The following is a 23,354-nucleotide window of genomic DNA, read 5'->3' as shown; positions in this document are numbered from 1 at the left end:
GTCAACTTTTGCCATTTTCAGATATGGTTTATTTGAAATTGTCCCATGAGGTTCATAGCGACAATTTGACTCGAAATACCAAATGTGTGGTATCAAATTATTCGTAAAAAAATGCTTTTTCCAAATATCCTAATGAGACACCCTCGTTCTATTTGAAAAAATTGAGATATAATTAAAAATATGATTTAAGCATTTTTTAACCAGCCAGGATAAGACACTAAAAACATTAGATGATCAAATCTATATTTCCAAGGCTCCTTGATTAAAAATTAGTGTTTTTAATACAGCCATAGCACTCTAGATTGAAATTTAAAATACAATTTGTTTTTGAGCGAATATGCCAAAAGTTGACATATGATATGTCATTCGATTCAGAGTGTCATTTTCTATCAAATAAAGTAAAAAAATACCGAGGTAAAAAAATTTTTCGTTCTAGTTGCTAATGCCTGTTACTCTATTATGTTCTATTTTGGTTACCAGATTGTTAGTTTTATTTTTTATGGTATTTATTTTATTTCTTTATTAAGGAAGATTAGTTGGAAAAGTTTGGACACAGGGTGTACGGAAAGGTCATGCTAGAGTGTACTATTTGCGCCATTTGGTACTACTTTTTGTTGGCGGAGAAATTTCGTGCAGGAAAAGTAGTACCAAATAGCACAAATAGCGTGCTCCACGAACCCACCATTAGTTTCAACTACCGTTAGTTTTTTTTTATAATACCATTATACCAATATAATTTTGTGTATAATACCAATTACCAATATTCGGTTTGTTGCCTCGACTTTATTTTATTTTATTCTCAACTCTAAAACACTGGCTATGATAGAAAAAAAAATGAACACTGGTCAATATTAATGCCGGGTTTATACAACATTTGCATAAGTCGTAATCATAATCACACTCTTAATCATCGTTATAATCACAACACAATTTTAATGTGCGTTTATAGAACATTTTCATAATCATAATTTTTATATCAGTGAAGTTAGGTAACATAATTAAAGGCTAAGTTCATGGTAGATATCAACAGGTTTATAGGAAGTGGATAGTTTAACTTATGATTATGACTATGATTGTGATTACGACTATGTAAATGTTGTATAAACCCGGCATTACTTGCGCAAAGACCTAATTATCACTTAAAAAAATGTATCATTTCCAACTTTCAAGAAGTCTTGAATTCAAGAAATCTTGCAAGACTTTTGAAATTTCTTGCATATAGTCTTGTCTTGTCTTGTTTTTGAAATTTTGAAAGTCTTGAATTTCTTGCAAGAGTCTTGGTCTTGCAAGACTTTTTCAAGACTCTTGGGCAACACTAAAGATAACACTTGCTAACAACAAGAAAATTACACAAATTGACCAGGGTTTTTGGCTATAGTTTAGAAATTAGTCAGAGTATTTGGATAAAGTATCAACTTGAATAATAATCTCCTTGGTTAGTATCTAAACTGACCAATTTTCTCTGGTTAATTTATTAGTAGTAAGATAACTTTTTTACATGGATTGTGATTTTTATTGTGAACTGATATATTTTCAAAAGTTGTTTCAGAAATATTCTGATTACTAATAGCTAACCCGGCAAACGTTGTTTTACCATATAAATATTTTTTATGGCCCAACAGTCCTTTTTATTCACGAGGTATATTAATATATACATAATTATTGAATTACTAAAATAAATCATAAAAGCCACTATTGTCACTAAAATAATCATAAATTAATAAATCATAACATAATAAAAATAAAAAATTTTGTCAAAATTTTTTTTAAAAATTTGGGGTGGGCAACCCTTATCACTTAGGGGTATAAAAAATAGATAGGTCTGAGAATAGATATACTCTAATTTGAATGTAAAAATTCAAAAGGTCAAAATTCGTGACTGTAATTACTGTCAAATAGTAGAAAAAGTTAACAACTCCAAAATTAACGAGTTACGTCAATTTGGCCTTTGATTAACTTCCGTCAAGAGAAATTGTGGTTAGAAATCAAAAATCTATTGTTTTGTATTATTAAATATATAGCTAATTATTAGTCTTTTTTATGGATACAACTGACTACTGCAAGCTGTTGCTAGAATATTAATTTTAATTGTATTTTATTATACATTGTAAATATCCATAATTTTTTTAGTATAAAGCTTCATTCATAACCTCGAAATTAGTGGAATAAATTAGTGGTTTCGATCACACTTTATACTTTTTAGTTTACGATCATTCACAATGCAATGTCTTAGACCTCTTTCAGTCGAGGACGCTGTATCCCAGACGCGCGTATCTCAGATACAGAAAAAGCATGTAGTTAAATTGTACCTTACACATGGCATTCGGCGACGCATACAGTATCGCGCGGCAGAATTTTTGAATGTGGAATGTTCAGCCGCCCGGCGACGAAGGAGTATCCGGGATACAGAATTATCATAGTAGCTTATGGACCTGTTCAGATTTGCATACTTTTGCGATACAAAAAGTTCGATTTCACAGGCGAATAGAATATTTATTGCAGGTTTATTATAGTAAAATAATAATTCAGTAGTGAGAGTGAGTTCGAACAATAAATCGTCCCATTGCTGCCAAGTCACTAACTTACTTTTTATTACTTCCGAGAAAAATACGTCTAAAAATGAATTGCATTGCATAAAGATGTTATAGTTAGTAACTATTCGGTATTAAAATAAAACATAAATAGCCAGAAATCGTAGTTAATGACTTTTGCAATCGATTCTCCGCTTCAAAACATAGTTAGTGATTGAATTTGGTTGTTCGGAAAAATGTTAATTAGTGACTTTTGGCAGCAATAGGACGAAATAAGAGAACCATGGATCGTGCTGCTTTCGATAAGACCTAATTATCACTTAAAAAAATTATCATTTCTAACTTTCAAGAAGTCTTGAATTCAAGAAATCTTGCAAGACTCTTGAAATTTCTTGCATATTAAAGTCTTGTCTTGTCTTGAAATTCAAGACAAGAAATTTTGAAAGTCTTGTCTTGAATTTCTTGCAAGAGTCTTGGTCTTCCTTGCAAGAGTCTTGGTAAAAGTTGTATTTTTTTAAACGGAACACCCTGTATATTATTACATTTTTAGTTCCTGCGATTAAATTAAAGGTAAATTTGATTAAGGTTTATTATACTTAAACCTTACCGTTTTTGAAATATTTTCAATTTTGTGAAATTGCAGTAAAAATTTTAAGGCTTCATTTCTCCAAGGGTATCAAAGTTTTTAATACTAAATATTTACTGAAGTTTATTTATTGATCAGTTATTCTGTTACAATAATAAAAATAATACTACCTTATACAGAGTGTCTAAAAATTTATTTTAAATAATTTCTAGCTTTAAACTCCAATAACTTCTTTAATTTAAATGGAACGCCCTGTATATTTTAGGAGAATCAGATGCACAATTTAATTGTCTATCAAATTGTATTATACCGTATGATCGAAAAAAAACGGCGTCCAGTTGGCTGGGAAATGAACATCAATGACATTTCCCATATAAATTTACATATAAAATGACAGCGATCTTCATTCCATAGCCATCGCTGACGCCGTTTTTTCTCGATCATACCGTACCATTTTTTACCTATCCCTTCAAGTTTTCGTAGAAAATGCATTTTCTTATTATTTAGACCTCATTTATCAATATACCCATGGAATATTGACATTTTAGATTGTTTTTAAAGCAACAAATGTACAAAATGTACAGGCTAGTAATATTATCGATTTTAACAAAACGATAATATTACTAGCCCCATGTATAAAAAAACTATTTAAATCTTTATAAAAGTGTATAACATTAATTAAATATAACACCATTATTTCAGCCCATATAATAATTAATTTCATACTTAATTGTGTTCGTTAATAAATTATTCTAAATAAATGTGATTTTGAGTCAGAAATCAATATAATAATAAGTTATCAAAATAAACGTCTCCGTTGTTATAAATAAGCATTTATTAAAAAATGAAATATCATTTTTAAGGTGTTACTTTTTACCACACTATCTAATACACATACAAAATTCAGTTTTTTAATATTTGGGGCAATTATTATTAATCAACGCAAACAGTCAGTTAATGTAGTTTGAATACTGGAATCATATTAATTGGTCCTCTTTAACAAATATTTAAACAGTTTTTTTTATTTTTTAATGAAATAAACGAATTATATCGACAATATTAGTATCTGTACTCTTTTAAAAATTTGGTACATCTTTAAGAATAATTTAAAATGTCAATATTCCATAGGTATATTGATAAATAAGTTCTAAATTACAAGAAAATATATTTTCTACGGAAACTTAAAGAGATAGGTAAAAAATGGTATAATACAATTTGATAGACAATTAAATTGTGCATCTGATTCTCATAAAATATACAGGGTGTTCCATTTAAATTAAACAAGTTATTGCTGTTTTAAGCTAATAATTATTTAAAATAAATTTTTAGACGCTCTGTATAAGGTACTATTATTTTTATTATTGCAACACAATAACTGATCAATAAATAAACTTCAGTAAATATTTAGTATTAAAAACTTTGATACCCTTGGAGAAATGAAGCCTTAAAATTTTTGCTGCAATTTCACAAAATTGAAAATATTTCAAAAACGGTAAGGTTTAACTGTAATAAACCTTAATCAAATTTACCTTTATTTTAATCGTAAAAACTAAAAATGTAATAATATACAGGGTGTTCTATTTAAAAAAATACAACTTTGATATTTTTTACTTATTTGGGACACTCTGTATCTTGAAAATTATTTTTAAATTGTACCTCTAATAGTCCTTCATCGAACCCAAGACTTACAATTTGTAAAAATCTCATTGTTTAGCTACAATACTCCGTGTCGTATGTGGTGAGCAACCCTGTATATGCCACAGCAGAACGCACTCTTCAATATTCATTTTATAATACAATAATACGACTGCACCGCACTGAAATTTGTTTTAAACTGGAATATTATTTTGTACCTAAAAAAAGTATGCCAAAAGAGTATCTCGATAGTATTCGACTGTAATTCTGTATCCCGTATACAGAATCTCGCATACAGTATCCTCATCTGAAAGTGCTCTAAAAACAAAATGAAAATTAATAGGATATCCTAGCAACAGCTTACGGTAGCCAGTTGTATGCATAGAAAAATTTTTTAGAAAAGAATTTAGTTTATGAAAGAATCAACTTTTGATTTCTAACTACAATTTCTCTTGACACATGATAATCAAAAGCCAAAATGATATTCCTTGTAAATTTTGAAGTATAATTAATGGAAATGTTAAAAGTTTGTAAACTTTGTCTACTAAAATGACCACCACTATTTTTGACGTTCTGAATGCTTACATTCAAATTACAGGAACAAACTTCTACGCTAATTGAAACCACTAATTTATTCCACTAATTTCGAGGTTCTGAATGAAGATTTAGTCCAAATACAGTGATACTTTTAATTAAATTTTAGGAGAAGTATGAGAGAGTTATTCCCTTTAATAAGATTTAAGGATTTCAGGCCAAAAAAAAAAAGAAATATTACACAGACCAAACCCAAAAACCTATGAATATAATACATATAATTCGCAAACGATTTGCTAAAGAGTTTCTATCATTAAACCAACCTTTTTCTCGATGATTTTCCATCTCTCATCCTCAATTTTTTCTTTCTTTTCCAGATCTCCGGCGAAAATGACGAGGAGGAAAATTTTATGGCCGCCCATATTGACTTTTCTCTTCTTCCTCTCAGTCACTGGTGAGTAAACAATGTAAATATTAAATTTATTTTCGTGCCCGGGGCTTCTTCGGGGTTTCCAGGGCGCGCGTTTTTTATTTTTCCTCTTTCGGACTGTTTTTCTCGATCTGGAACGGTCCTGATTTATATCGCCAGGCAAATATTCGCGTTTATAAGTGTTGGGGATACATATTTTTTATTTATTTATTGCGGGGGCGCGGCGTTTGAAATATGTTCGATCAACATTTGAAGAAGAACTATGGATGAAGAAATTTAAGATGTATCTGTTCAATAAGCTTAATGTATACTTATGTACAGTGTGTCTCAGTTTCAATTTCCTTGCTAGATATCTCTAGTGTTGACAATAAAATTTTTCGTACAAATTATGATAACTTAATAAATTTTTTTTATGAAAAATATAATTTCTTTTTTATGAGATACAAGGGAAAATTGAAAATATTCTATTGTAGGACAACATATCGAATAGGTAAATTTTGGTTCTAAATTATTTTTTACATAGAATACAAAGTTGTACAGTGTGGCGTCTCTCATACGACGCGGATTCTAATTTAGAGCATTTTTTAAGAGAGAGTTCTACAGAGTGCCCCTAAAAAAAGTTGCACATCAAAGTTGGATTTTTTGTAATGGAACACCCAATATATAAATTGATTTTAGGATTCTAGGAGGAAAATAAAGGTGAGTTTCATTAGAGAAGTATATGACTAAAATGTAAGGGTTTTGAAATTTGGTTCTTCATTTTTGGTTCTTAGATTTCTAAAGATGAAGAACAATTTCTAAATTTCAATAAAAGCTACCTAAATTCGAATTTACTCGGCATAGCCTAATATGTAGTTAAAATAACGATTGTATTTTAAATCAAATTAAAACTTGAGCCCAAAAAGTTATACAGGGTGAGATAAAATTAATATTGAACATTGGTCACCATTAAATGCAAATTACTCTTTTATTTTAAATAAAAAACACAATATTATTCGATATTAATTTATTGAGGAATTCATTCTCTTCAAAATACTATTAAGGTTGTCTACCCCTCAAACAAATATTTTCCTGGATATTTTCATTTTTTTAATTAATGTCAGTAGATCTTTATTATTTGTTAAAATCTAGGTGGCTGTGATACGTCTGACGTTACTTCAACAGAGAGCTGTGAAATTAGTTCAATTTTAACAAATAGTTATCATTTTGTGTTAGTTAAAATAAGAAAAGTTCTCAGAAATTTGCAAAAAATGGAAACTGATCCAACTATGATCCAACAATTATTGTCTAGAAATACATGAGAGAAATGGTTGTGACTGCTTTTCGAAATAGAACTTCACATATGCCATTTAACAAGAAAAGGTCTTTTGAAAAGAGAATTATTTTAAGCAGTGAACAGGAAAGGAAACATATTGGCCTTTTATTTCATCTAGCTAATTTTTGTGTCACAATTATACGCTTATATCTAGTTTTAATTCTGTAATAATTAAAATATGTTTTAAACGTGTATCTTTTTAGTACGGTTGAGTATTTTACTCCTTTAATTTTTGTTAAATTATCAAAAGGTATATCACATTAGCCCTCTAGATTTTATCAAATAATAAATATCTACTGAGGCAAAATCATAAAAATGAAAATATCTAGGAAAATCTTTGCCTGAGGGTAAGCAACCTTACTAGTATTTTAAAGATATATAAATTCTCCATTAAATACCGGTATAATAGACTGGGCGTTCCATTTAAAATAAAGAAGCAACTTGCTTTTAAAAGTGGCCAATGTTCAATATTTATTTTGCCTCACCCTGTATAAGTTTTCGGGACAAATTTTAATTTTGTTTTTGACATACAATGGTTATTGTTATTAAATATCAGGCTATACAGGGTAAATTACAATTTAGGTAGCTGTTATTGGAATTTAAAATTTATTCTACATTTTCACAAAATGTGAAATATGTCGAAATCCTTATACTTTAGGCATATGTTTCTTTAATGAAACTCACCTTTATTTTTGTCCTAGAATCCGAAAATCAATTAATATATAGAGTGTTCCATTACCAAAAAAAAACAACTTTGATGCGTAACTTTTTTTGAGGACACCCTGTAGAACTCTATATATTTTTATAAAATGCTTTCAATTAACCCACAAACTCCTTGGAGCCTCCGCGTCGCCGTCGTATGGGAGGCGCCACCCTGTATATTTTCAATATTCAAAACAAAAGTTGCTACATTTTTCAGAAATGTATAACATCATAAGGAAACCTGAAACTGATTTTTTTCTGAATAGTTAGTAGTTAGACGTCCTGTATAGACTTGCAAAGTTTCTTAACCCTCGAAAATGACAAAATATGTCTTTAAATCCAGTCTCTCATTGCAAATGTCCGGCTAACCTCAAAACCTCTTGTAATCTAGCTGGGAAAGGGCCACAAATTCAGATGCTATTATTCGACAAATCTAATTCAGGAAACTGAACATTCTGAAGTTAACTCAACGAAGACAACGATTACGAAGGACCTCTACTGCCCATTCCTGCTAGGGATGGAACAAATTAAAAATATCGATATTTGCCTCTTCAAAAAAGTTCTATGGGTATTTTGCTCGGTATTTTGCCACTGTAAGAAAATTTACAAAATAAAATAGTTATTTTTTTGTAAACACTGCTGCGTTAATCCAACGGAGACTAATTGTCAGAAGTGGTTAAAAAAATTTGCCTAACGGGCAAAAAAATGCTTAACGTTTCGGGAAGTATTCTTCGTCTTCGTCTCTTCTCGTCGTCGGAAGCAAAAAAAAACACAAAGAACAAAAAAAAAACTATTTAAAGGTGCGTATTCATTATCCGCACGAACGAACGAACGAACGAACGAATGTTCGCTAGTGGTATGGACGGGGACCGTACGATAGAACCGCACGAGAAAACCGGAGGCATTTGTTGGCGAACGCCTTTGATGTACCGACTCGAAACGGATGGTCGAGCGAACGAACGCACGAACGGCCGCATGCGTTCGGTCCCCGTCTAAATATACCGCACTTTCATTCGTTCGTTCGTTCGTTCGTTCGTTCGTTCGGATAATGAATACGCACCTTAAAATATCTAAATGCAACTATTCGAGAACACATTAGTTTTTTTTAAACAGATACGTCTATAAAAACCTTTGACGTTCTGTTAAAAATACAGTGTTTACAAAAAATAACTATTTTAATTTGTAGATTTTTACAGTAGTGAAATACCCATAGAACTTCTTTGAAGAGATGAATCCGCCACAGAGGTATAGACATTTCTTATCAATGTTTAAGTAAATACATTATACAGGGGATTTTAAAAAACATGTGCCATCTCTCGTGAGGAGATTCCTCACGTAAAACTAAAGCAGAGTTTACACTGTGTCACTTTGGATGTACAACCAAAATGAATCACTCAGATTGAATTCATCCAAATTGAACATCCTTGTTTACATATTTTCATCCAGTTCGTAGGAGTTCACTGTTTCATCTTTTGCAGGCTGCCACCTCTCCCAGTGTTTTCTATATCGAGGTTGGCCGCACGAGTCGGCATCGGCTGTTTACATTTTTCACTTGCCGTTCAATCTGGATGAATCAACGGTTCGTTGAACGCTCTTTCAACAAAAGTAGGAAGACCGTCAACTTGTTTCATCGCTCAATTTTAGTGTACACTTTGGATGAAACAGTGATGAAAGGCAATTTATACTTATCACTTTGGATAATTCATCCAAGTTGTACATCCAAGGTGACAAATGTAAATGAGTCTTTAGATTTATTTTCATACCATCATAGGTCCAATTCTGCTTTGTTTCGTAGTTACAGGGTGTTAAAGTCTTAATAATCTTTCGAATTATTATAATTTTTTTCCAAGTACTTTTAGTGATTCGAATGAAATTTTGAGGGTAAAAGTGCTACATATTTTAATGCTAAAAAAGTGTCGATAAATTCATCAAGAAAGCATATGGGTTATCGCTGGAATATTTTTCAAAAAAAAACATGTGCTCCACTGACTTTTTTTTATATTAAAATTGTGTAGGAGGTTTAATGTCAATTAAAAGTTATCTCTTGTTATTTTGCTGAATTCGGCCTCCTTGATGAGATAAACGCAATTTTATTAATCAACAATTTATAAAATTAAAATTAAAATAAAATTAACAAATTATATATTTTACCAAATTTATTATTAAATATTATTACTATTAGTTATTATTACTATTAGTCCATCCTACAGCAATTTCAATAAAAAAAATAGCAATTTCAAATAAAAAAATAATGGTATTTACGATAATTACAAAAAACCTATGTTATATAAAACTATGCATTTCCATACTCATATTTATAGGAACTTTTTTTCATATTTTTTGATGAGGAATCAATGAGTACTTATTTAAAACTTTCGCAAGTTAATGATATTAAAATTTTTTTGGTATTAGACTTGGACCAAGACAAATTAATCAAATTGCGTTTATCTCAATCTTTATTATAATCTCATCAAGGAGGCCAAAATCGACAAAATATCAAGAGACAACTTTTAATCGGCATTAAACTGCTTACACTACTTCGCTAATAAGAAAAATAAAAGTCCTTAGCGTACATGCTTTTTTTAGAAAAATATTCCAGTGATAACCCATATGCACGTCTCTGGTGAATACATTGACACTTTTTAGCTTTAAAATATGTCGCATTTATAGCAACTTTTACCCTCAAAGTTTCATTCGAAACGCTAAACGTAGTTGGAAGAAAATTGTGATAAATCGAAAAAATATTCAGACTTTAACACCCTGTAGCTACGAAACAAAGCAGTATCGGGCCTATATGTTAATATGAAAAATAAATCTTCCTTAAGAAATCTCCCCAGGAGAAATGACACATGCTTTTTGAAATACCCTGTATACAAAAACATCTCTACTACCAGAAATTAACAGAAAAATTAAGTTAGCATGGAGTACTTATGGAAAAAACTCAAGATATTCAAATCTAGAATTCCACTCTATCTAAAGAAGAAAACACTCGACCAATGTGCACTACCAGCAGTGTTGAAAAAAATAATTATTATTAAATTTATGTCATAATCATTATCGTGCTTACAGAATAAAATATGTATTCAACACAAAACAACGACAGTGATGACACTTGTTGAATTTGACACTGATGACAGATAACGGAATGACGCATAACATGACATGATGACTGATGACATTCCGTCGATATTGCCAATAGATAGAATGTTAATGTTACTAAAATATTAGCAAGCAACAACAAGGTTGCCTGCAAACAATATATTAATATTCCGAAATTGTCCGATTTATTTCTTGGTCCGAAAAAAGTCCACCAACCTATCAAATAGTCCGACAATCGGACAATTATCCGGCAATTGGCAACACTGACTACCAGTCATGACCTATGCATGCGAAACCTGGACACTTAAAGGTTGGTTCTCACTATACCTTCCGTTGCCATTCCATATTCGTTCCGTATATTTTTATTGTATTGATGCTATACGTAAGCTTCCGTTCCGTATCAGTTCCATACTTTTTATTGTAGAATTATATTATTACGAAAGTTTTATTTTAAAAATTTGTATCTTTTAAAAAAGGTAATAGATTTAATTAAGAGGTGAAAGAATAAATAAATATCAGCCAAATTTTAACAGAGCTGGTACAAATGTAAGTACTTGACAAAGCTGTTTCCGATACGCTTCAGTCCGTCCGCCAAAAAAATGTATGAAAGGAAATGATATGGAACGGAAGGGAAACGGAATGGATAGTGTGCATTATCCTATTCATTTACATGATATAATATTTTATGTGAACGGAAGAGAAACGGAAGGGAGCTGACATGGAAGGTATAGTGAGAATCAACCTTAAAACGGACTGCAGACTAAGAAAACTGCAGGTCGCACAACGGTCAATGGAACGAAATATGCTGGGACAGATGACAGCTTCTGTGGATGACATCTATTACCTATTTCCTAAAATCTTGAGTACTTGCTACTGAATTGAGCCCTTCCAAGGTAAATTTCGAGGTTTTGATTTAGAAAATTGTACAAAATGAAACCATACATTTCTTAACCAAAGTAAGATTTTCTAAAACTTTTCAAGACTTCCTTTGCCATTTTGTGAAGGTGAAGAGTACGGTGGTGAGGGGGAACGAGGGGAGGTAGAAAACTACTTAATTTTACGACACCGAAGCCCATTTACCTACCGAAGTTAAAAGCTACTCGCAGAGCGGAGAAGAGATTAACTAAAATTACTTAAGTTTCTAACAACAACTATTATTGGCCCCGAATTGGACTGCGGGGGGTTAGACCATCCCTCTTCTACTCCTTTTACCCTCTCTGTCTTTCTTCCTTGCTCTTCTTATCCATTTCAGGTTGCCGTATTTAAATCCGAAAATTAGAGATGAATTAATATATCGATATGTGAAAATATCGGTATATTTGTATAAGTATATCGATAGTTTTCGTATTTGTTCTCTTATGTTCTTCGTATTACTTTATTGTTACTGTATAGGGTGTCCCATTTTTGTTTAAATCACACGATATCTCCGTTATTAGTAAAGATATGAAAATGGGATTTGCACAAACCTGTCCCACTGTTTTGTCAAACGGAAAATGCTGTATATAAAAGTTTCATAGCCTTCTTTTTTTTTGACCTACAAGGTATTTTCGAAAATTTTGTGATTTGGGACAGGATTTTGTGATTGGTATCGACAAGGTGAAAACTGATCCTTGTAGAACTTTTTACATAGAATATAGTGGCATAGTCTATTTTTCTACAAAAAAATATTTTTGAAAATAGAAACTAAAGTTATATTTTTTCAAATGGAACCTCCTGTATATTTATAAATCATATGATTCGTCTTGCTATGGGCTTCTCAAAAAATATATATCAGCAAAATATAACACTAAATCACCACAATACACCAATACACTTTTACTTTTACATTGGACGCGCGTTTCGCTAACCATGTTAGCATCATCAGCAGATGACCAAGGCTAAACTAAAAATTACAATTTGAGCCTTTTTATACTCGCTCAGTGGGTACCGAGTGTCTTGACCCACTTCGGTTTGCCTCGACCTACTTTCGATTCTTAAAAGCGCCTGAAAACTACTTGTGAGGAAGGTGTGGGGTGATTTTTTTTGGCGTTTCTTGTTGCCTCATTCATTTTTTTTTCGTTTTGAGCTATTTCCAAAACGTAGCGGTATCTGTACCCAAGGCAAAGGACTTTTTTTCATAAATCTCCAGTGAAATAAGTAAACCTAGACGTTTCTAAAATAGCTGTTAAATCTCGTTTTATGTTGATATATATTCCACAAAATTAATATTTGAACACGCGTTTATAATATGTATAGTAGATATTTAAGAACAAAACTTAGGAATATAATTACAATATTTATATGATTTATTTATGTTATAATGAATTAGTATATAAAATTGTATATGATGTTTGTTTACTGTTAATTTATTAATATAAGAGTAGTATTGCTTGATGAGTAATACTGGTAACATTATCAATATATCGAGCTGATTGGGAAAATTATTGATTGACCCGATGTCAACAAGAGTATTGTATTTTACTAAGAGTGAGTCCCAGGTGGGACCCTCCACTGAGGCCGCGAGGGCCTATTGTGGCTCAGTTTCTACAAGCTCTTTAATAGAAAAAGAGCATTAAAGTTCGCCCTCAAGACCCAGCCTTTTAACATAGGCCGTTGTCCTCAAACATGTCCGAGGGTGATATGTCTTCTAGGTAAGTCTAGCGTGGGTTTGCCAAACACCTCAAACCTGGTCCTGCCCCCAGCGGGGCAGGTACACATAACGTGCTTCATTGTTTCGTCATCTTACCATACAGAGTCGGCATTCGGCGTCTTCCACCAGTCCCATCCTCTGTAGGTGTGATCTCAGCCGGCAGTGGCCCGTGTATACTGCAGTAAGCGTACGCGCTCCGTTCCTACCAGCCTTTAGGAGGATTGTTTTGGCATGTTCCATTCCGGGACTGTCATACCAGTCCCGAAGCGTTACACCCCGAACCCATTCACAGAGCCTATCTCTTGCGAGATTTTTTGGTACGCTAAGTGTCGGTTCTGGGCCCACGAATGGTGAGCCTGCACCAGTTTTGGCGAGGGAATCAGCACGTTCATTTCCCTCTAGGCCGACATGTCCCGGTATCCATATTAGCGACACTTTGTTTCCATCTCCTAATATATTGAGTAGTTTCTTACAATGAAGAATCGTCCTGGACGTACTTTTCGTTGCCTCAAGTGCTTTCAACGCGGCTTGACTATCCGAAAATATGCTTATTGTTTTCCCGGTGTATTGCTGTTCTACCAGCAGTTGCACACAGGTTTCAATCGCATATAGCTCAGCTTGGAAAAATAGATAACAAGAGTATGGTATATTCTTAAAGAAAATTGGCATGGTTTGATATAAATCCATTGAACTTGTATTTATTATGCAGAGATTTTTAGACAATTACTAGGAAAACAAAACCAAATTCGTAAACTAAACTTTGCTACAGACTACAGTATAAATTACTTTACCATAACCAGAAATATGAAACAAAAATACTATTTTTTAAATAATTTTGTGTATATTTTATTCATGAGGCGTAATACCGTCGGCGTCGTTTATAAGCCGATAAATGGTAGACCGCTAGTTAGTCACTGTTTTATGTTTTTTTTACTATATTGTAATCAATAATATTAGACAATGATTAAAACTAAATATATTCTTGTGTAACCTTCGAGGAATAGCCAATTTAATGTACCATCGCTAACTGTTTTCATATCAGTTTTTCCATGTTTACTTATTTTTCTGAAGCCACTACAACGTTTGACCATGATTGCTTCGTGCTATTTCACAAAATAGTACAATAAAAAGCCCGTGTTATAAAAATTAGTTGTTTGTTTTTTATTGTTAATTTATATTAACAATAAAAAACAAACAACCAATCACGGCGGGTCTTGATCTATTTCAGGAAACCTGGGAAACTAATTTTTATAACACGGGCTTGTATTTAGCGTTCTATTTCCAGTTTCCAACTGTTTTGCGAAATGTTTCACAAAATATTTCCAGAAATATTTCGTAAAACATTTCGGGGATAGTGTAGAGGCTGTTTTAAAGAAGAAAATTGCTGTTAATTTCTAATTAAAAAAATATATTTAAGAAAAATAAAAAAATAATTACAAGAAAATTTAGAGAACTTCCAGGTAAGAAAACAGGTCAAATTCAACAAAAAAAAAGAACATTGATGATAGAATTGAAAAAAGATAGAGCAAAAAAGAGCGACAGGAATGGAAAGAAAACTACTTAATTTTACGACACAGGATTCCAATTATCCGTCGGAGAGTTAAAAGCTATTTCACACGGAGATGGAAAAGTTATTTCTGATGGCGAGCGGCATCGAAAATTGTGCGGTTTTTAAAGTTCCGCCCGGCGCGGCGCGGCGCAATTAGAAATCATTTCCAATCGGTATTTCGCCAGTAATAACGTTTCTATTTTCGGAATCTTCCATTCAGTCCTAATGGAAAACATTTCGGTTTTATGCTGTACTAATAAATTCAATTTATAGCTATTATTGCAAAACTATTTAGATATTGAAATACATTATCTTTTGGGACTGGCATTGTCTTCAATTTTGGGAATTTACACGACGCCGACGTCAGATAGGTGTCACTGATCGTTATTTTTTTTTCAATAATAAGGGGGTCTCCTGTGCCGGAAGCACTGTGACCTGTAAGGCCTATTATGTTTTCCATATTCTGCAGATAAAAATAAGTAAAAAAGTTCGTATAAATGTATGCCTTAAACTGCTTAGTTTCGGAGATACAGGGTGTAGAGGTTTCATTTTTATTTCGATTTTTTCCAAATAATTTCTAAGGTAACGTCAATATTTGGATGAAACTTGGTGTATGAGAGTTTTTTGCAATGACAAATTTGATTTCGGTGTCAATATGACTCCTATTTGTAGGGGGCGCCACTTACATGTGTTTTAACTTTTTTGAAGAGTAAAAACTTTTCGTCCCTACCTGTATAAAACTACTGAGTGAAAAAATGGTAAAAATCGCTACGAGGAACTGTTCTCAAGATATTTAGAATGGAAATAGTCGATATTTGTATGTTATTATTGACAAAAAATAAACACGTTGAATAGATAGTTATTTCACTGAAATAATGAATTTGGGAATTTTGTATTTTTCATAAATTTTTCTGCGAAAAAATGATGATAAAACAGTTACTGTTGAGCTTTTGCCACAAAATCATTTCAAATTTATGATATCAGTCTAATAACTATTTAGACAACATATTTAATTTATGTCAATGATGATATGATAGGTAATTATAATTTCGATTCCAAATAGCTCAAAAACATGACTAGTAGCGATTTTTACCAAGAGACCTTTTTTCGTAAAAAACGTCGTAAATGTATATTTTTTTACTCAATAGTTTTATACAGTTACAAACGAAAAGTTATTACTCTTCAAACCAGTTAAAAAATATGTAGATGGCGCCCTCTACAAGTAGGAGTCATATTGACATAAAAATCAAATTTCTCATGTCAAAAAGCTCCCAGATACCAATTTTCATCCAAATATTGACCTTACTTCAAAAATTATTTGAAAAAATCGAAATAAATATGAAAATTCTACACTGTATCTCCGAAACTAAGCATTTTAGGACATACATTTATAAGAACATTTTTACTTATTTTTATCTGCAGAATATACTGCTGAAGTTTCCGGAATAGTGTTCGGACAACCCTGTATAATAGTCTTGTTTTCCCAAATAGAAAGTTCCGCTTGCGATTCAGAGCCTGGGACATATTATGTGATCCACTGTTTCGGAATTTTATCGCAGAGCTTGCATCAAAGTCTTAATATAGGTTGAGCTTGTTCAGGTAACACTTGTCCATAGCCATATGACCTGCCAAGAGACCTGTTCCTGACGTGCCAAGAGACCAAAATCCGCACTTTATTCCTCCTAAGCATTAGCAGTTCCTTTGTGGTTTTAGATTTCGGTCCTTGGATAAAAGTCTAGCTATGTCCCCTAAGGCCCGGCACCCCACTCACTGTAATTAAGTGTAAACTAATCAAACCACTGTATTAGAACGTCATAAGTGATTGCCATATTGCCAAGATTTTTTACATTGTTAATTGAAACAATGGGGTTGATATAATCAGATGAAAATAACTGAAGGTTAAGTTCATCGCGGTTCTCGCCAGACTATTCTCTGTACCTACATCTGTGAAATTATATTGGAAATTGATTACTATGCAGATAAAAAAATCGTGGGTGTTTGGGAAGGCTTGAAAGGAAACAATGTTTTTGCGACGTTTCGCGACTTTATTGTCGCTTCTTCAGGCACCAAAACATATATTAATCCACATTATGCCTACAAACATTCATGGCGACTCCAACCGCCAACACTAAGACACATACAGACGAATCGAACAGAAACTTGACAGGTATTCTTTGGCCCGATATACACCGATGCTCGGTTTGTGTCGAGAGTACGACACAAACCGAGCATCACTGTATATCGGGCCAAAGAATACGACACAAACCGACGCCAAACCTTCCCAAACACCCACGATTTTTTTATCTGCATATTAACTACTGGGAACTAACAATAATCAAAATTGATTACTATGTAACTGCCGATGACCAACGATGACGAGAATCATATAAGTGAGAATAGAGAGCATAGCACGAGTTAGTGGAGTCTTGATCAAAATTAGACCAGTGATAAAAAGTCTTGCAGTCCCAGTAGGAATCATCGAAGGTGTAGTCAGGGTAACTTTTATGTAAGTCCCTATTTTTATTCGCTTCACTCCTAAAGGGCTTGGCATTTGCGTATTTTTTACACATCTCTGTTTTAGCAATCGTTATAATCTCTAACAACCAAATGTATTTTTAAAATATTGTGGTTGTTACAAGATTCGAACGCACAAATGCTGAAATTATATACCTGGGCATTGGAGGCGTTGGGCCTTAAGCTGAAGATCGATATAACTAAAATTATGTGCAGTCTCCCGGAAACTCATAACTATGCTATAAAAATCAGAGAAGAAAGTATTGGAATACGTAGCGAAATTCAATTATTTTGGCAGTTTGATTTAGGGAAAGGCCAATATCAACTCTGAAATTCAGCATAGAATTACCAGCGCCTCAAGAGCATTCTGAAAATTAAAAGACAGGGACTACTACAATCTACAATCATGACTTGAGCACAAAAACGAAACTTGCAGTGTACTGAGAAATGATAATCTATGTTATATGGAAGCGAACCTTGAGTGGCGTACCGTCGGTACATGAACGCGCAAGTTGCAATAGAGACACCTTAGACAACTGTTAAGAATCAAATAAGTCTCAAACGTATCGGTTCTTGAAAAAGTTCGCTACAAGAGCGCTGAAATCATGATTACTAAATCCCGCCTAAGATAGTCTGGTCAAGTATGCAGGATGCAGGAAAACCACCTACCGAAATATCCCCTTTACGGTGAGCTTGTAGACGGTAAGAGGAAACGGGATGGACAAGTCAAAAGGTACAAGGATATTTTCCATGAAAACTTAAGGGGATAAGCATGCAGAATTAGTGGGAGGAAGCAGCGCACAATAGAATGCAGTGGGGAAGAATTGTAAACTCAGTTAACAGCGACAACCAAAAAGTAAAGAGACAACAAGGTAATGAGATTTTCGAATGTCCGAAGTGCCGATCAAGGATAACATCACGTATCTGGCTTTTCAGTCACACAAAAGCTCATGAAAGAAAACGCCTTGCGTAACCGTCTTCTGATGCATGTCGAATACTCGTCAGCGAGTAATGGCAGTAAGTAAGTAAGTTTATGCGTTCTCTCTAAATCTCTTTTCTAATGTACTTTTTATACATAAAATTGTTAAGACAGTCTCAGGCAAACGTCTCATAAGTCTGGCTTATAGGTCCAAATAAATCTATTTTTGTTTTGCCTTAAATTTTATTTGCCTTGTGTTAAATCTGATTTTAAGGTACCGTTTAATTTGATGACTGTTCTAGTATACTCTTTCCCGATGCAACAGATATATTTAGGAACTTTTTTAATTTGATCAGGTTACCCACAGTTACAACTCAAATAAAAATAAATCAAAAACAATACGAAATTTAATCGACTCTTCTCTGGCAGTCTTCCATTTTACCTTCAAGTCGTCAATTTTAAATTAGATTTCTCATTTTTCCAAACTTCGATTAAATTCAACGTAAAAACGGGGTTTCTTATATTTATAATTCGCAGAAAATTCCTTAGGGAATTCTGCCTTTCATCCCGCTTTCCAAGTAATAATACACGGATTTGTATTTGTGTGCGGTAAAGAATTCGAAAGTAATATAGAATTATAAAGAAAAAGTATAAAAAATATATGGCAAAAAGTATTAAAAGGCATTTTTCTGAATGAATAAATGTGTATAGGTGTCAGTCGTAAAAATACCACGTTTTTTATTTTATTTTTCTTAAATTCCAAACATAACAAAAATTAAAGAATAATGCAAGCAGTTGGTATTAAAATCTATTTTACGATCTGTGTAATTTTAACTTGTATACTTGACATTTCATTATTATATTTTTGTAATTTCTAATTATTCGCATAGGAATAAACGAAAATTTGTTGTAAAATAAGAGGGGTGGACCATGGAAGGGCCACTGTAACGAATAAACAGTTTTTATGAGTGCATTTAATGGATAAATGAAAGAAACAAATTATTAACAACTGGAAATAAAACTATTAAATAAATAATATTATTTATTGGTACATTTAATACTTTTTATTCGCCATCTTTTCATCAGACTGTAAAATAGTTTTTTATAAGTTTTATATTTTTGCTAATGCTATAACCCTTAGAATTTAAATTAAGATATATTTGTAAGATAATTATATTTTTCATTAATCATTTTTCTTAAAATCTGTTTGCTTTAGAAATACTTTAGCTTAAAGAATAAAAAGTAACATAATTTGAATCTTTATCCAAGATTCCTACGCTATATGCTAATTTTTTTATCTACATGTATGTTTTTATCTACGTATATTTCTTATTAAAGTTAGAAGTAAAATGGTTCATGTCAGATAATCACTAAAATAATCAATAAAATCAGTCTTACTTTATTCCCGTGTGTTAGTGAAATGTAATTCTCTTTTTTGCATACTGTATAACTATAATTGGAATTATATTTTTAATCAATTAATAGTAGCTTTACAAATTTCCTTTTTTTGTCATATTTTTTCTTTGTCTTTTCTTATTTTTGTAAAAATATTTTTTTTTCAAACGTCATAAAAGTATTAATTTTTGTGGCGTGATTGACAATATAAAAAACTAATTTTAATGCACTTTTATGCCTAAGCAAATACGAAAATATATTATTAAACTGACATAAAGTGTCAAATTCAACTAGCGTAACTATAATTCCTGGATATATTCCTAATTACTTACAAGGTATTACTTACTTACTTAACAAACCAGAAGGTGTAGTGTACATGAAATTTTCAAAAACCGGAGAGAATGTGGCAAGTTTTATAAGCTTTACGAAAATTTGTTGCCACTTCATCTCATAACTTATCTAAAATGTATAGATTATGGTGATTACTATCTTTCTGAACCCATAAAATATCTCTTACAAATACTAAATTTATTAATTTCTGGGAATCCATCATTTTTTACACCTAAATTATTTGAATCAATCTCGCTTTACTATGTTCACACGTACTTGTCTTCACAGTTTTTTTGGACGCGATGTCGCGCTGCTTGCTCGCCGCTATCCCCATCGCTTCACTATGTTCTTAACCTTACTCAAATACCGACACATCACTAGATGTAATTGTGTACTGTAAACTAGGAAAAAGTCATAATAAGTCACAACAAGTTTGATATGACAGTATTTTTTCAGATACATAATTTATCAGTATAGGACTAGCATTTTATAATATTTTTTCCAACTTTTGTATTTCTCAGATAGATGATAATTTTTTGAATTTCTCAGATGATTATATTCTCAAATTATAAAAGATAATTTCACTGAGCACATATTTAAACGCATTTACTTAAATTTTACTCTTTATCTCTTACATTCTCCGACATCATGTATACACATATATTTATCTTAATTTACATTTTCTAAGAAAAAGCTTAAAACACAAATTTAAGCATAACATTCCAGCCGTTTCCACAAAACTCCTAAACAATTACCCGAACAAACATGCACACAAGGGAGGCCCAAAAACATCAACAAATTTTAATCACGAAAATCTAATTAGGAAGCTCTCTTTGTAAACGCTGGATGCTTCAGCCTTGCGTCTTTTGTTTGAGGTCGCGCACAGACAAAAGGACGTACAAAAAACAGAACCACGGGCGGAAATGAATGAATATCTTTCATTTTGAGCCCTTCGCAGCGCTTTTCTTTTTTCTACTAGGCTTTTTCACTTTTCTACGTCAGTTTTTATGTTAGTAGAATATAAATAGGAAGTAACACAAATTGTTATATGTCTTTTGCAGTTTTTACATTTAAAATTGCATTGTTTAACCTTTAAAAATTCAGGGACAAAAATTAAGAAAAATTTGTACTATACCTTTGCGACGGGTTCTTTTCTTGAAATAATCCTGATATTTGTAACTGATACAGGAATCTGAAAAATAAAAAAAAATAGTGTGTGGACTATGTACGCATATTTGAAGTGAAACTTCTTACTAACAGCTATTAAATTGAAGAATTTGAAGGATAAATATTTTTTTATAAATGCTTTTTATTAACTTCAAAAAAATAGACTTAATATAAAACCGTATACTATTCTAGCTTTATAATTTTAAAATGTTTTTGAAATTTTATTAAAGAACGATTATTCTATCACCCTGCCGGATAGCGGTATCCATTAAACCAAAATACTACTACATCTATATCTCTGATTACTACTAACTGTTAATAACCAACAATTTGTTTGTTGTGGTCGGTTTTTGTTTAAATGTTTTGTTCATTATTCATGTTGGTGATTTATTTTTAAATTAATGTTAATCGTTAGGCAACCAGTAAACTCAAAGAATATGTATTTCTTTTACTTAATCAAAATTATATTATACAGGGTGTTTCAAAACAAATGCGAAAAACTTCAGGGGGTGATTCCTTATTTAAAATAAAGGGTAGTTTGCTTAATAAACGTTGGGTCAAAAGTCAACCATTAGGGAGATATCGCCGTACAAAGATGGCGGAAAAATAATGTTTTTATTTTTTATCTTGAAAACGAAAAGCGATAGACTAATGAAATTTTATGGAAGCATTACTATTATGAAAATACACTTTTTGGTAATTTTTTCACTTTTTTAAAATGAGTGGAAGGGGTTGAAATAAACTACCCCTATCATTCTTGTTAACGAAATTTAAAGAAAAATCTTATCAAACACATGCAAAAAAATTAATTTGGATAGCTTAGCTTGTTTAGAAACTTTTTTATCTCTTGTGTTTTTTTGATAAAACTCGCCGATTTGCAATTAAAAAATAAAATGCATGTCAGGAAAAAAAACTTTTTAGATGAAGAAGCATTACAAGTCAGGAAAAAAAAACTTTTTAGATGAAGAACCTAGGGGGCTGCTGTAATTTTTTAAGGAAAAAATCTAGTCGGTTACTGTCGTCTTTAGGAGGTTTCATACTCTACTGCAATACGTTATTATCTTACGATCAGTTAATTATTCAGAGAAGTCTATTTTTATGATCTATTTAATTGCGTAAGAAAGGAGTTTTAATTACGTATTACATAATCAGTAAAACAATAATGGTTAATTTCACTAATGCTGAAATGGCAGATATGCGTTTTATGTATAGGCGTGCAAATGGAAATTCATGAAGCTTGTCGTCTTTATACAGAAATGTATCCGAATCGTAAGACCTCCCCACCACAGCACGTTCACTAGGCTTCATCAAAGGCTGCATGAATCTGGAACTTTCGAAAAAGAAGTTTGATACCTCCGACACCGCCAAATTCGAACACCAGAATTAGAAAGTCGCTGTCTTAAATATTATTGAGCGCAACCTGAGACAAGTACCAGGAAAATTGCAGCGGAATTAAATACTTGTGCATCAACTGTATGGAGGATATTAAAAGAACAGCAGTTATATCCTTACCATATACAGAGATTTCAAGCTCTTTTACCAAGAGATTTCGAGCCGAGAATGACATTTTCCCAATGGTTTCATCAAATGAATATGGAAAACCCTTTTTTTTTGTTCAAAAATTCTTTTTTCGGACGAAGCTAGTTTCTCAAGAGATGCAATTCAAAACTTCCCTAATAGGCATGTATAGGCTTAAGAAAATCCTCATTCAGTTATAGAATCTAGACATCAATATCAGTTTTCCGTTAACGTTTGGATAGGAATTGTCGATGAACATTTAATTGGGCCCCATTTTCTACCTTTAAGATTAACTGGTGAGTCGTATTTTTATTTCCTACAAGAAGAATTGCCTCCTCTACTAGAACATTTACCCCTGCAGATTAGACGAGAGATGTATTACAGGCATGATGGTGCTCCAGCACATTTCAGCATAGATGTACGAAGGTATTTAAAGCTTAATTATGAAAACCGCTGGATAGGAAGAGGTGGGCCTCATTTCTGGCCGCGTCGATCCCCAGC

The 23,354-nt window shown here is 32.1% G+C and overlaps 1 protein-coding gene across 1 annotated transcript in view; it reads left to right on the top strand.

The window, feature by feature from the left end:
* Window positions 1-5,676: 5,676 nt before the first annotated feature.
* LOC115884056 (hemicentin-1-like) overlaps window positions 5,677-23,354 on the top strand; it is a 372,498-nt gene continuing 354,820 nt past the window's right edge. Inside the window, exon 1 of the mRNA XM_030902507.1 lies at window positions 5,677-5,740. Within this exon, the coding sequence (XP_030758367.1) occupies window positions 5,677-5,740 (64 nt within the window). The remainder of the gene's footprint in view (window positions 5,741-23,354) is intronic.

This window comes from Sitophilus oryzae, unplaced genomic scaffold (genome assembly GCF_002938485.1).
Source record: "Sitophilus oryzae breed Bouriz unplaced genomic scaffold, Soryzae_2.0 scaffold_2009_pilon_pilon, whole genome shotgun sequence".
NCBI classification, from domain to species: Eukaryota; Metazoa; Arthropoda; class Insecta; order Coleoptera; family Curculionidae; genus Sitophilus; species Sitophilus oryzae.
This window is presented reverse-complemented; position numbering and strand designations above follow the sequence as displayed.